Here is a 16,487-nt window from a genome sequence, read left to right on the forward strand (position 1 = left end):
AAGAAGAAATGATATCACTGATATTATTAACTGTAAATAGGTGTGGCGTACTTGCAGTATTTGACAGAACACTTCTAAAAGGCACAATGAAAACGAAGGAGTACAGAGTTTTGTGAAGTAGTGTGGAATCATGGGAGTTGTTGTCTTTATTGTTAAACAAGCTCCACTGCCAATGAAAATCTATCTGACTCTGGCAGAAATGTTCACAGGCCAGGTAATGTTTCAAAGTTTGAATATGTCCTGGGTTTTAGTTGAGTTATTTTATGTTGTAATTTCCTCCTGTGTTTTGCTTTACCCTTTCTGTCTTTGTATTGTTTTCATTATAGTCCCTCCATATTCAGGCCACGTTCAGACCACAAATTTAGATTTGTTTCTCAAATCAGATCTTTAAAGGGGCACTATGTAGTTTTGGAGAAGAAATTCATTATAAATATATCAATGAGGTAATAATACAAACACAGAAAATACTTATTATTTTTTTCTATAACTGAATAAAGAAGCTGTTCTCAGAGTCCACCACATATAAACAATAACAATTTCTTCCACAAAACTACATAATGCACCTTTAAGATAGACCGCCGGCACGATCGTGCAAATCCAAGTGCAGGTGCTTATGTTTTTGTCAGATTTAGGCACAAAAACCACTTGGTTTAGGGTTAGGAAAAATGTTTTGGCTTAAAATATCTGTTTTGGTCACTACAAACACACGAGGTCTCGTGAAAAAACACTCGGTTTTATCGCAAACAAACGCGGCTGGAACTTGTCCCGTGGTTTCCATAAAAATATCCAGTGTTGTTACACTTACAAATATTGAAACGCTGTCTCAAACTGCGTCCACTGGCTTGCCGGCCTGGTCACTTATGACTTTACCAGCATCCCTTTCACCTCTTGACTTCAAATTTAGGTCATAAACATGTAATGTGAACTTGATGACACCAGAAAAATGTCAACATGGTACGTAGCCCATGACACGTATGAATGCAGAAACAGAAACTTCAACTTCCAACATTTTATCTTGGCGACTGGACGTGTTGTCTGTGGTGCCATGCAGATTTGAAGTTGTTGGGGTGTGTTGCATTGTGAGTGACACAAAAGACAATCTGATATGAGCGTCCAGACTGAGACACACCTGTGGAAATCCAATTTAAATCACATTTCAAACCACCTCCAAATGAGCTTTGGATCCAATTTGCAAAAATCACATTTCATGTAGTTTTTGCTGTCCTAAAATCAATCTTGATACAATTTGGATATGTCAACAAAAGGAGAGGTTTTGGCTGCCTGTCTCAACATGACTTTAGTCTGTTTTTCCCTCTTTCAGTTCTCAGGATGTGTGCGTGGGCTTCGTTGCCTTCTGGATACCTTCCGTTGTTTCGTTGGAACACTCTCATTTGGATTACTCTTAGTTGGACTTGTTTTGTCGTGGACATTCAGCCACCCTCAGTTACTTTGTGTTGCCCTCTCCGCTTCTGTTACCACCTTCGTGAAATTGATTAAAGTTGACTTTTATTCATTACACCTTCCTGTGTGTCCCGTGTCTGCATTTGGGACACAACCTTGAGATTATTCAGGTCACATTTGGACATGTTCGACAACTTCCTTCCTCACTCTTTGACGTATCATCACATGTTTCCTCAGGAGCATCAGGCACCCAAATTAAACACACCACCACTTTGAATAAAAATAGATTTCTCTGGATCCGAACATTACCGGAGATGTTTGGGATAATCAAAGTGCACAACTCGACAAATATAGAACAAAGTTCTAGTTGTTTTAGACATTTTAATGAAGAAATGTTACATAATATATCTTTAACCTTAAATTTTTTTCTTCCTGAGCTTTCACCCTCATCTTTCTGGCTGTTATCATCATTTAGAGTTTGCTCAGTAACATATTAGGCACGTTTTCTTACATATTGTTAAAGTAATAAATGTAATGAATGTTTGGATGGATGGAAAATATTTCTTCATGATGAGCTCTTTCCGTATCTCTTATCCACACTTCCGCTGTGTCCAAAAACGTTTGGAGGGTGATAGTCTCAGGATCAGACCACACTGCATCACTACTGAGTAATCGTCTCAAATCCATTCAGTAAACGCCCCCGCTCCCCCTCAGCAAATGGCAAACACACAGGAAGTCAGCGTACAGCAGTGTGGGCAGAACTGGATTTCTCGGAAAGCAATTGATTATACTTGGAAATAATTCACAGTGAGTAAAATTCAAGGAAACTTCAATGTTTACCTCACCAGCTTGACAATCCATCAGTCGAAAACCTCTTATTCTGACAGCAAGATCAACAGCAGGGAAGAGACAACTGACCACGCCCTCAGTGCAGAGCACACACTTATGCTGAAGCTTGCCTTTTACCAGAGAAGCATATCATCTCTTCAATCTCGGTTCTGTAAATACGAAAACACACCGGGTGTTCCTTTGTATCTCTAATACGTGGTGGGAGTGTGAATGATGCCAGAAAACACAACAACTACAGAATCATGAAGCATATTTCTCCCACTCGCCTCTCTGTGACCGTTCTTGCTAATCTTCCTGAAATATTACTGTCAGTCGTTTCAATCAGGCTGCTTCTCAGCTGAGCATTATTTTGGCCACCCACACATCTCTGAGAGCGGACATGACTGGCTTTGGCCGGAACTCATCGAGGGGAAGAGCTGATCTGGTGAAACAGTATACTGAAAAACCTCAAGATAGTTTTACATCCGCCAGACTGAGGAACAAAACACTTTTTTTTTCCTACAAATGGAAATTATGTCAGAGGTGTTTAATCCGGATATCTGTTGCCATTGATTAGTAGAACAATGTTTTCATCTTTAGTGTGCTGAACAGAGGTTTAAAACAAACAGTTATAACTCGTAAATAAATCTGTTTGCTGTGCAGTGAGTTAGAAATAATACAAAACGATGATGTCCAGCCTTACGGAAACATGCTGAGATTGATGTGGACGTGTTGAGTCACCTATTACTTTTTTCTTTACAACCCTCTCCCTGGTACTTTCCTGCTTAACAGCCTGATTGCATTGTCTGTGTGCCTGAAAATGGACCTCAAGCAAGGCCTCAACCCACGCTCTGTGACAATTAGTCAGTCTTGTTGTGAGTGGCGAGTACCTACAATATACTGCACTGTGAAAATATACTGCATTGCAAGTGTATTCAAAATGACACCTGAGTAAAACTTTATATGTACTATCTTCAAAATGTATTTAAAGTAAGTACTTAAATGTTTTTTTTAATGTTTTTGGATTAATATTACTGCTGCATTAATGAGCCTGCTGTGGAAGTTTGAGGCTGAGCTTATTTTTATATATAGCTACGCCTGTGAGCTAGTTCAGGCAACAACAGGAGCTGCGCTGCTATACATGTGACATGCCCGACTCTCCACAATCATCTCCCGAATGCATCATCTCAATTTGGCGGTCTATTCAAGTTCAAGTGCATGTTTTTTCAGCCCCACCACTACCCCAGCATCCAGACTGGGGGTTCAAGATGTTTTGCTCATCACTCCCTAATATCTCTCTGTAGACATATCTGTGGGGAGTGAGTGCTTAATGGTTTTACTATGTGATGTTTTGGGATTAATATTGCTGCTGCATTAATTTGTAATGCAGCAGTAATAATATTAGGTCACTCCCTAATATCTCTATGTAAACATATCTGCGGGGAGTGATGAGGTCGGAGCCCAGGCGCCAAACTCTAACCGTGTTTTGCTTCTGATAAACATTTCAAACGTGAGCTGTCTGGCTGAACAACTTTACTGGATAGTTTACTCTACAGCATGCTGATGGTCTTATTCTATATGATCATCTTGTGTTGGTAGCAGAAAAACAGCCTTCTTTCAGCTCTGTGGCAATGGATTTTCCAGCTGATCCAAGAGGGTTTTGTTAACTTCATAGGAATACTTTATTCTTCAGTTCATCACAAACATTTAAAATCAGCACTTTTGGAGATACAAAGCTTTCATGGACAGGAAGTAAAGTAAAAAAAAAAAGTTTTAATATTTGCCCTTGAGATGTAGTCAGAGAAGTAAAAATACTTTATTTATTTACAAGTATTAGAACTAGTATTTTTAGTACTTGTAGGTTTTTTTTGGACAACTTTTTACGTTCACTCTTGACATTTTAACACAAATATCTGTACTTGATAAAGCAGAATTATCGATTATTCATCGATCGCTAACCCAAATCATCCTCTGACAAGTTCAAGTTCAAGTTCAAGTTACTTTATTAGTACCCAGAGGTAGATTTTGTTTGCAGTAGAGTCCTCATACACACATATGGGAAAAACATAGAGGCACATATCACACATCATCCAACTTAGGACGGTGGAAATTAAAAAATGGCAAATTAAAAAGTTCTTACAGGTCCAGATCATACTAAGATATTGAAGTGAAGTGAAAGTGGAATCCTACTGATTCTACCTTTAAGTTTAATCGCCTTTGAATTATATTAATACGACCTGAGGTTCAGCTAGCTTTGTACAGAAATATCCTTCAGAGAGATATTTTTTACTTTTTTACTTTGAGTACATTTCAGGGCCTGTCCTTAATTACTTTTACTTGAGTAAAGCAGTAAATTCAGTACTTCTACTTTTACCAGAGTCTTTTTTACACAAGTATCTGTAGTTCTACTTGAGTAAATCATGTGTGTACCTTTGCCACCTTTGGATATAGTATAAACTTGTGTAAAATGGAACTACTACTACTACTACTAAGTACCTCAGATTTGTTATTAAAAAATACAGTACTTGACTGAAAGCACTTAGTCAGTATTGCTTGCTGTATCGCATACAAAACATAAAAGAGGTGCAGTTTTTCCTTGTGAGTAATAAAAACTGGTGGAGGCTTTAAAGCATACTGTCAAAATCCCCAAAAGTCCCCCCCGAGGTTACACACACTTCATAAAGCCACTGCTTTTGTTTGCGTGAGCATATCTTTGGGTGCTGAGAGTAATCACTGTCATAATAAGGAGGGATGATGTCACCTCCCTGTTAATCATTGTCCAACCATCGGAGGTACTCGTGTGCTACCTTTATTACCCAGGCTGTGTTGTCGTTCTGTCCACATCCTGGAAAAATAAACAGCTGTAAACTGACTGTACAGGGCGTTTTAATATCTCCAGAGAGAATAAAGGAACTAAAAACTGCAATATTAGCGTGTGGCCTGCCTCTGACCTCAGAGCACAATAGAGTCCTTGTTAGAGCAAAACTAAGTCAACGATTTAATTTGTAAAAACTTAGCCTTGATGGTTAATTCTTTCCCCTTTTTGCTGTCTCATTCTTTCCACGTGTCTATCTAATACAGTATTACTATCGAGGCCAGTGGCTCGAGACAGTCATACAGCCATGTGTGGGCGGTGGCTGCTCCGTGTACATGTGACTGGCACAACAAGAAAACGGCAGCAGAGGCCGAGCCTGCGTGCCCTCCACAACCTCCCTCCCTCCCTCCCTCCAAGCTCTGCTCTCGATCTGCAGAGCCCTAGAAAATCTGTGGCCTCAAATGCCTCTGACACACTCACAAACAGCTTATTGATATCATGTGCGTGTGTGATGAAATGAGACCAAGGGTGGCGCACACGTAACACTCAGCAGCTACACTCAGTGTCAGAACTGCGAATTAATATGTGTATAAAACTGTCAATACATTCTTAAGAAAACAAGAGCAGAAGCCATTTGAAAAGACACCACTAAAGGCCAGCTTTCACTTTCACGAACACGATAATAACAGGCTTATTTTTGCCAGAAGTAAAAACACATTTCCAGCCAACCATCGGTGACATTTTATGTGTCACGCCAACAGAACATGTCTACCGAACAGTGAAACCACTTCAGCTACAGTGAGAGGATGATTCAGCATTCACCGAGAAGCCTGATAACCTTTCCATCCGGCTCGACACTTCGACAGAAGCAGGAAAAAAACGTAATAATTGCGCAAACCTCCAGTGGGTATTAAAAACGTCTGCGTCATTTAAACTGAGCATGCACTGAATTCTCGAGCTGATTTGCCACAAAGTATGCGAGTATTGCTCTAAATTGTCTTGTGACAAAAATCTGAAGCATGGGATGAATCTCCTATTTAGATTTGAGGAGCCTAAATTAAAATGTGACGCATCACAAACTCAAAACAGCACACTGCAGGCAGATTTATATTTAGAAATTTCCCCAGAATGAGCCCTGTCTGGTTAGAGATTGATTTGCCTGGAGGCCTTTCAATCTAATACATGCTGTGGTGTGGCTATTAAATATAAGGGGATTGCTACGTGCATTTGAGTCTAGCTGATTCAATATCTAGCAGAAACGTCTCACTTTTGCCAAACGATAAACAACCAAACGGACACTAGTTGAGCTCAGAAAAGGCCACGCATAGGTCAAACCTGCCTCACAGAAGAACACGTTTGAAGCCACTTCCTCTTAAATGAACTGTTTTCATCCTGCTAAAACCATTCGAGAAGTGCAACAGCTTTGCAAAATATAAATAGTTGAGAAAAAGATTCGAGTCCTGTTCTGATATTAGCTGTATAGTATTTTGGCAAAATGAGCAAGATGAGTAAAGAAGGAAGAATTCAAGACAAACTGCATATTATGACTGAATGAATGGACCAATTATGTGGGTATTAAAAAAGTATAAAACAAATCCCTCCCTGTGTCAGGCTGTTATCCCTCTGCTCATGGGAAGTATTCTGACAGGAGGACTTCAAAGCAAAAACTGCCACCATAACAAAGGCTTTATCAGCAGTAGTATACTGAATTGTGTGTGTTTAACCTACGTCATGGCCTGAGATGTGCCTTTGATGAGTGGCTCGATCAGTGTAGAGGTCATATCAGGATACATGAGTCAAACTGCACAATAACAGAGGACCTCACTGAACCGTTGCACAATTTTGCCTCGGCGAGAAGACCGCTGAGACACCACAGGCCTAAAGAAACAGAAGTGTCCGAGTAAACTGAGACATCAGGCAATTAATTACTGTCTTTTATCTTACAGATACAACACTACTGCTGTAACCAAAAACACAGTACATATTAATTACTGTGTTTTATTTTGCAATTACGTGGTTGTTACTCTGTAAAAACACAGTGAGAAAACTCTGATTTCCTCCACAGTCAGTTACTTGTCAATGTCTTCCAGTTAATCAATTTCACAGTATGTTTCTGTGCAGGATATATGAGTCAGACTGCACCACGACGAGGAACGTCATTGAACTTTTGCACATTTTAACCTTGGCCCGAAGACCGTGTAGTCACCACCGGTCTAAAAACAATATGTATTAATCTTTTTTAATTTCCTCAGAAGAGCTGGTTGAGTGACAAATAACACCAGGGAATAAAAATAAAACAATGTGGAGGGCCAGTGTGGAAATTATGGAAATGATTGTGTTTTATCTTACAGTGACAACACAACTGTGACAAAAACTCAGTAGTCTTTTTTTTTACACTGCTACCGTGACCAAAAATAAGACCAGTAATTACTGTTTTATTTTAAAATTATATGGTCTTTACTGTAAATAAAAACATAAAAAATACTGTAATTTATTCTACAGTGAGTCACTCGTCGATGGCTGCCAGTTAATTGTTGTGCAGGATGCATGAGTCAAACTGCACCGTAACAGAGAACTTCATTAAACGTCTGCACGATTAAGCCTCGGCGTGAAGACCGTTTGGACAGGTCTTAAAACAGTTTGTGTTAATCATTTTTTAATTTCCTGGGAAGTATCAGAGTAGGTTGGGACAAAAATAACATCAGGGAACTAAAAACAGAACAATGTGGAAGGCCGGTGTGCACAGTACATGGTAATTACTGCACTTTATCTTACAGTTACATGGTTGTTACTGTAAATGTCATATAAAACAATATCGTGATTTGTTCTACAGTAAATCAACAGCTGCCAGTTTTTTGTTATGGATTTCATGGTGATTTCCTTACAGTGCAGGATATGTACAAGATACACCAGTACTTGGAAATTAGGACGTTTTATCTTACAGTTACATGGTTGTTAGTGTAAATTAAAAAACAGTAAAAACACTGTTATTTCCTCTATGGTAAGTTACTTGTTAATGGCTGTCAGTTAATTAATTTCACAGTATGTCTCTGTGCAGGACACATGAGTCAACAGAGAACTTCATTGTACTTTTGTACAATTTAACCTCGGCTTGAAGACCGTTGAGTCACCACGGGTCTAAAAACAGTTTGTATATCATTTTTAATTCTCTGGGAAGTGTCAGAGTAGGTTAAGTCACAAATGACATCAGGCAATAAAAAAAACAGAACAATGTGAAAAGCCAGTGTGTAAGTAGGGCAGAGCCTGCACCCTTCACAGCATGGTGAAATACCACATATTGTGTCAAATTGCTTAGCAGCAATGAGAGGCTATCAATAGACGTGTGTCTCTGCATGGAAAGCTAGCCCCAGAGCGTCTGCTCATACCACTGGGTGGAGGCAAAACCAAGCAGAAATATGACAGTTATTGGCTTATTTTGGATAAATAGGTTAAATTTGTTTACATAAGGCCTCTCTGAAGGGGCTGAAATATAACATTTTGACTTAGACTATTTGATTTGACTTTAACTACAAAAGGTGCTGTGCAAAAATAGCTTTTTTTTCTGTATGCACAAGCCCACTCTTTGATGTGGAAATGACAGAGAAAGAGTAAACAGAGCTAGAAAAAAAAAAGCCTGCATGTCACAGAGAGCTAAATGTGACTCGTTGCTGCAAATCGGACACTTCAGACTCCTCTGGATCGAGTGCCGATGCATGTAATTAGAGTAAAAAATTCTATGTGTAAATCAATGATGTGCCAAAGTGTTACGCACATCAAAAAGGCAGACAATAAAACCATTTAAAACGCGTAGTAAAAGGGGGATTTTGAAAGAACACTCAGCAGGAGGTGATTTCATTTGCCTGGAATCAGAGTGAGGTATTCCCCTTCTCGGCTGTCGAGGACAGTGGTTGGATCACAAAGTGTGGTTCGGTACAGAGCGAAGTGTGACTGATAGGAAATAAAAAATAAAGATTCATTCATTTATCCTCAGAACATCAAAATTCTGAGCAACCAACTGAGGTATGTAACTCAGAGGAGGTTCTGTGGGAAACACCATCCGACTCTGACAGATTACAATGATGCCCACATCACTATTGACCACTTTTCTTCAAACTAAGCTGCTAAATTTAGCAATGAAGGGGAGGACTTTCTTCCTGAAGCATTTTCCTGACCAAAAGAACGTTCCAAATGCACTGATGTCATGAAGTCGAGCCCTACAAAGAAAAACCGCCATGTAAGACATGTTTGATGATGGCCTTGGTTGTTATTAAAAGCAAGCTTTAATTGTCCCCTACAAAGTCTTTCCGTTTTTTTTTCACTGTGTAAAACTGTGATCTGTTTACTCTTCCATACTTTAAACAGAACATAAAAGGCATAAGCCATAACGTCTGTAATCATTCACAGTGCCCTTTTTTTTTTCACACCAAACACACACACACAGACGAACACACAAGCACAGACACACATGCGTGCGCACCCAGGGGACTTCCAGACCAACACACCTCCACCCACACTCAAACCTCCGTCGCTACAGGCTGTGAACCCCGCGACGAACCCACATTCCACACAGGTCTGCTCACATTTACACAGATAAACTGAGAATTAAGACTATTGACACACACACGCACACACCACACTTACTGTCTGACCAAACACTTGTACAGCTGCAGCAACATCACACAATCAGTCGTGTCAACAGCTGCTGATGAGCGCGGAAGTCATGTGATAATCAATAAGCATTTGCATCATTTCATTGTTGTCACACACACACACTTTCCATTTAATTCTACTTTATATTACTACTGAGGAAAGTTGTGTACTCCTGTGTATATTTATTTAACAGCTTTAATTACTTTGCACATTAAAATTTTACGTACAAAATATATGAACATCTTATAAAAGTTGATGACTTTGTACATGTATGAACAAGCCAGCATATGAAACGTGTGTAGTTAAAATTAGCTCCATTTTGACCAGCTACAACAGTAGCATGCTATTAATGCAGCAATGCCTCAGTAATAATAATCCAATTAAATAAAATACATGACATAATTCTGACTTGTTAAAATTCTTATAAAATTAGACTAAACCACAGTTTCGATTAGCTGATAAAACATTAAATACTGATTGTTGTGAAAGACTTTTTTTGGTGTCACCCTGAAATGAAACCATCCACGGAGCCTTGTGTCCAAGGACCTGGCCTACATACAACACAGTAATTGTGTTTTTTTCCTAATGACATACATTTTGACTTGGGGTGTGTTTTAATTTTCATTGTCACCGTGACCACACCCAGCTCCAACTCCCCTGTCCCAAATTTCAGCCATTCTCATCTGGTCAGACTAACTCAAACAGAGCTCGTCCTGCTGTGTTAACAGAAATAAAAATGACTTTTTGATTTTGAATGCAGAAATTTTACTTGTAATGGAGTATTTCTACTTTGTGACTACAGGTACACTATGTAGTTTCAGAAGAAAAAAATTCCAACTCAGAAAGTTAATATTTACCACAACGATAAGGTAATGATACAAACTCAGAAATAGTCATCTGATATATTTTCATATAAACAAGCCATCCTCGAGGGGAATAAGTCCTCAGAGTGCTGTTTGAAGCTAAACAGGTAGCTACTCAGAAGGGTCCTACAAATATAAACAAAGTAAAACGGTTTGAAATTGTGTTTTCCTTTGAGGACGGTATGTTTATTTAGTTAATTCAGTTGTAAAAGTGAGGATGTTTCTCTTCTCTTAAAACGTCTTCCCCAAAACAATACAGTGTCTCTTTAAGTAGAGGATCTTATTACTGTTTTCCCTACTGGTAATAAAAAAAACAAAATAGGGCATTGAAGAGTTTACCATCTGTTCTTCAAACAAAGTTTTCTGAGAGATGCTTCAGAGGTTTTTGTTTTTATTTCATTTCCATAATAATTGATCAGACTCAGATGTTATTGACCTGATTACATGGAGTATTTAAAGCTTTGAATTATGTAAAATATCCAACTTAAGACATTACTTCAACTCTGAAATATAACTTTAAACTTTCTGTTTTGATTTTATGCTGATACGTGACCCTGAACGCAGCATCGCCAGACGTTATTCATACGAGGAATAAAATCAGGAAGTACACGGCTGCCCACAACTATGCTGAATAATCAACAAACAAATGATTATCATACGTCTTATCATAAGACTGGTATTGTGTGTGTCATACTTCGGAGGAGACTTGCAAAATTTGGCCAATTCCTAAGGAACTATAGGCTGAAAAGTTTGCCAGCCGGTCATAAGTTTTGTCTCGGTGTGCTTTGTCATGACGAAAATGGGATGACTAATGGCGTGACGCTTGAGATCAGCAGACACACCGCGTACAGGCCAGACCAGTGAAGGTCTGAATAAACAAATAAATCCCGAACAGTCTTTAAATCCTGTTTAATTAAAAAGTAAGACGCTTACAATGAATCACATTTCAGACTAAACTTCCTCAGTCGCCGCCCAGTGTCACCGCCCATTCTATCTGATGGCAAACGTGGTGCATTTTATTTTGATACAGAGGCAGCTATTATTCCATCCATGCCAAACAATCAGTGTGCCCGCCCTCACCTCAGGCAGCACACATTCCATCTACTGATCAATTATAGGTCACATTCCTATAACACAGGCCTACACACACTGCTCCGGTGGCTGGCTCTCCTCCGTCGTGGCCACGAGTAATTACTGGAGATCACACACAAAAGAAAATTCCTCATCCAGCAGCGGTCAAGCAGGTTAGACGACGGAGAATCACTATGTTACAGTTTCGCTATGACTTATTAAGATGACATGTATGACTATGATAAACCATTGATTTACACATAATGGCTGCTGTCTTTTTTGCTGACAGGCGTTCTCAACTCTCTTTAGGGTTGGTCCACAACCTAGCTGTCATAATCAGCACCATGTTAAAAATATATTTTAGTCTAATCAGCAAAAAATAGATCCACTTTTAACTTTCAGTTTGTAACAGGTGACCTCAAACAGCTGTTGTGTTATATTTCACAGAAGTGTGTTTGCTGTTGTGTATACTTTAGAGCAGCCACCAAGTCTGGATTACCAATCAAGTAAGATAGAAGGGCTCTAATGGAGAAAAATATGTATATTAAGTGGTCTTCAGCATATGGGAGGATCATATGAGGTCAGGGTAGATTTGCATAATGGTGCTTCATAATTTATTTCATCTCATTTGTTAGTTAGCATTTCTTGGTACAAGCTTTTTTTTTTTTTTTTTATCACATTTTAAACTTATAATGCTTTTAACAAAATTCATTTTTTCAAAGAACTCAGGGGTCCACAAAAGCTTAAAGCTTTGTGTGTGTCCACTGGTTTTAATTCATTTAAATAAAAATGTATTTGTGAATATTCAGCACGAAAAACACGAGAAATGATCGAGGCCTTAAAGGATAAATCCACCAGCTGTCTGCATTAAAGTGTGTTGTGTCTTGGGGAGCACTGCTACATATGTGAAACAGTATAAAGCCTTTCTGTGGCTCCAGAGGAAGCTGCATGTAATCTGGTAAACTGCCTCCAGTGATGTCACTCTGTGGCTAGATTGTATTGTGGGTAATGTTTTGAATGTTTTGACTTACATTTCCCACAATGCATCACTTAACCACTGAGTGACATCACTAAATTATATTGTAATCACAATATCTGTCAATATAATATTTTGACAATATCATGCAGGGCTAAAACTGACCTTCGGCCGTGATGGGATGTACTTAAGTAGCTAATATTTTGTGGTACTTGTACTTTACTGGAGTATTGAGTATTTTTCTGCTACTTTATACTTCCACTCCACTACATTTTGGAGGCAAATAACACACTTTTTACACTACATTTATTTAAACACTTTAGTTATTTGATACTTTGCAGATTGCATACTGTTTAGATTTTTTTTTTAAAACAATAAAATACAAAAAAAACACTGATATCAATAATCAGAAAAATGCTGAGCATCAGATTCAATAATCAGCCAGGTCGACTCATAGTATATGCAAATATATGCATTTTACTTTTACATGTACTTTTTATACTTCTGTGCACTTAAGTACATTTTATATCAGATGCTTTAGGACTATTTGTATGAGTGACTTTCACTTTTTAAAGATTTATTTTATAAAGATATCTCTACTTTTAAAAAGTATGACTTCTGGGGACTTTTCACAACACTGAACTCAAGTGAGCTATTTTGAGTTAAGTTGTGTTTCCAGGATTAAAATGTTTCCTTAAGACTCTGAGGCATTCATTTGGCCTTCATACGTGCGCCGCTGAATTTCTCCGTGAAAAACCAAACTCCCGGAGAGCTGCGTGTTTTAAATTTCGCATTTATCGGGAGTAAGCTGGTTTCCATCTCAGCAACACAACATGAGCGCCGCCGAGGAGGAACAGGGGGAAGCGTCGAAGAGCAGCGCAGCAGCGCATGCGCACGATCGCGCCACTGCACCAACCATGACGTCACCCATTCAAAATACGGACAAGTCTAGGCATACACACCGACTGAGCGCTGGACAGGCGATGTAAGCCCGCTTTACTTACGCGACCCAGACAGCCTCCGGCCCGGACGAGCTGACGATCCTCGGATGGTTGAAGACAGGAGGCGGCGCACCGACACCCGGCCGTGATTGTTCAAAACGCGCTGTGCGGCGCGCGTGTGTGTGTTTTTAGAGCTGTTCTTGTTCCTCAAATAGGCATCATCAGGCTACCTGTCAGAGCAATCTGTCACACGGGTTATCGCTGCAGATCCGCGGGGCTGACAATGACTCTGGAGGATGATCTGACAACAGCCGCAGCGACGGGAAACACCGCAGATGTGGAGTATCTCCTGCAGGCCGGAGCCGAAGTTAACGGGCTCAACTGTTTTGGACGAACCGCTCTCCAGGTCAGTGTCACCAGATGCGCCTCATCGGCCGAGAGGAGCAAGTTTTTACGCACTAAAAATGCGATTCGTGAACGGTGTTAACATCATCAGCCTCTTCAGATGACAATACGCGGTGCCAAAAGTGGAGGGGAGATATTTGAAACCGGGCTATAAGATGTTTTATTAACTTAAAAAAACAAAACAAAAAAACAACGCATGTGGAAATGACGCGCGGCCCCGTCGGGATCAAACTTCTGCTTGTTTAAATGAGGAAAAACACCTCGCAGCTTTACTTTAGAGGTAAAGTGCGCTAAAATAAATCTCATCAAGCCAAATGAAACGAAACTGTACGTTTGTTAGGAGCCATTAAGACGACCGCACAGGTCACAGCTCATATATTGAATGTTGCTGCTGCGTAATTATCATTTCTCGCTTTTGTTTTTGTTTTTAATCGAGCTGAAAACGACCTGATTAAATAATATCTAGGCGAGGGTCGTCTTAACACGAGGTTGTGTTAAAAGTGGGAATATTGGTGTTATAATAAGGCGCCCAGGTCATCACAGCTCACTCAGGAAATATGCTAAATCTTTTTCCACACACATTTCACGTCTGTATCTCTAAAATAAGCATCGCCTGAGCACAAATAACATTACTGCAACACGGCACACAATTTTAAAGCAGAAAATGAGTTGTATGTGTTTATTCTCTCTTACTTTATTGAAGAGGCTGTCAAAATGCAAATCCACAATTTGAAGTGATCCGACAGTAACGAGGAAAAACGCAACCCTCCTTCTCTCTCGTGCCAGTTTCATAAAATATAATTTTTCTTTAAGATTAAAGAAATCGAAACTACATTTGTAATAACGAGCCTCTTTATGTCTACACACGGGATTTCATTTGCGCACTGCATACATTGTTTTGGTGCGTTCAGTGACACATACTGCTTCTTACTCTCATATACCTACTGAGAAATACGAGTTCAACTAAAGTTAATTGTGCTTCATGTAGCGTAAAACTTCACCCTGGTTTTTATAGCCCTGGTTCAGTCCTTGTAATGTGACATGCACATTAATAAAGAAGTGACAATAAAGCAGCCTAATTATTTTTACCGTCCATACTCTGCTCCTAAATGCGCCTCTATAATATTCCTTATAAGGTATTAACTATAAATGACTGATTATTTCTCTGTCTTTTAAACGTTGCGTGTGTGAATGTTTCCATGTTGTAATAAAGGTGATGATGATGGGCAGCACGCCGGTGGCGAAGGTGTTACTGAACCACGGAGCGGATCCCAACGTGGGGGACAGCAGCACCGGGACCACCCCGCTGCACGACGCGGCCAGGACGGGCTACCTGGACACTGTGCGGCTGCTGGTGGAGTACCAGGCTGACCCGCAGGCCAGGGACAATGCAAACTGTCGGCCCGTGGACTTGGCCGGTGAGCACGGCCACGCAGACGTGGTTGCTTTTCTGGAGTCAGTGTGAGGTTGTTTCCTGCTGCTTGTGTTGAACGGGGACTCGGAGCTCTGAGGGAAGAAAACGGGGCCTGGTGAGGCCTGCAGCCTAAATTATGCACATTTGACTGTTTTGCTGTAAAATATGTTTTTATTTATTTGTCTTCTATGCTGAATAGGCATCATTATTTTGTTTCTAACGAAATCAGGGTTATCTATAGGAGGAAGGGTCGCTGTCATGACAGTAACAGCCTCGATGCTGATGTAAACCGAGGCTGGCGGATTATTCAGGACCGCTTTTGCGGCGACATTAGTACAATTTGTTATTATTACATCTTCCGTTGTACCACTGAAATATTCCGATAAGCCTGTACAGAATCGCACTTATAAAGTGTACAGTTTTACTATTGCATTTCTACAACGTTGCAGGCTATTTTTAAAATAGGATCATTGCGATTTTCATCACAAACCTATGAGGTGATAACCGTGTTTTTAAATATCTTTAAATGTCATATATTTCACCAAATAACGTAAAAGCCATTCAAAAATATTTTGCACATTTGACGCACTATTCTTTAAGCATTATTCTGCAGAGGCTCGGAGTTTGGACATGATGCGATTTATTAAAGATGTAACGTTTATTTTAAGTGTTTTAAGGTTAGACGCAAAGATACTATTGTTGTGCTTCACATATTGTGTGATGGATGGATTAGGTACCAGAGAATAAAAATAAAATTTAAGAAAAACAAAACAGGAATCAGTCGATGATCGTGTGAGTTTGTGTCAGTTGGGAGTTTGTACGGCTTAAATGAGCAAATCACCCCTGGGCGACGACTACAACTTTCTGTTAGCCGACTCCTCTTCGGGTTTGCTTTTGTTATTAAATATTTTTTTTGTTATTGACAGAGACTAAGTGTGTTTCCTTAACACCGCATGGTAAACAGGCTGCGGGCAACTTCAGTTAAACACGCAAAAATGATCAACGCTGATGTAATAATTTATTCATTCTCCGTGAAATGTTTGAGGCGACATGTCAATTCAGATGGGACCAAAACATGCGAGTACATACTTGAAATATTATCATCTGTAGGGTGACAGAAGCT

At 39.6% G+C, this 16,487-nt stretch overlaps 1 protein-coding gene across 1 annotated transcript; it reads left to right on the forward strand.

Moving 5' to 3' along the window:
* The first annotated feature begins 13,518 nt into the window (after positions 1–13,518).
* cdkn2a/b (cyclin-dependent kinase inhibitor 2A/B (p15, inhibits CDK4)) lies at positions 13,519–16,287 on the forward strand. Its single transcript, XM_084372446.1, has 2 exons — positions 13,519–13,951; positions 15,164–16,287. The coding sequence occupies exons 1-2, from the start codon at positions 13,829–13,831 to the stop codon at positions 15,413–15,415; spliced, it is 375 nt and encodes a 124-aa protein (XP_084228572.1). The 5' UTR covers positions 13,519–13,828; the 3' UTR covers positions 15,416–16,287.
* The last annotated feature ends 200 nt before the right edge of the window (positions 16,288–16,487 follow it).

The sequence above is a fragment of the Pagrus pagrus genome (genome assembly GCF_965226575.1).
Source record: "Pagrus pagrus genome assembly, chromosome: 2".
NCBI lineage: Eukaryota > Metazoa > Chordata > Actinopteri > Spariformes > Sparidae > Pagrus > Pagrus pagrus.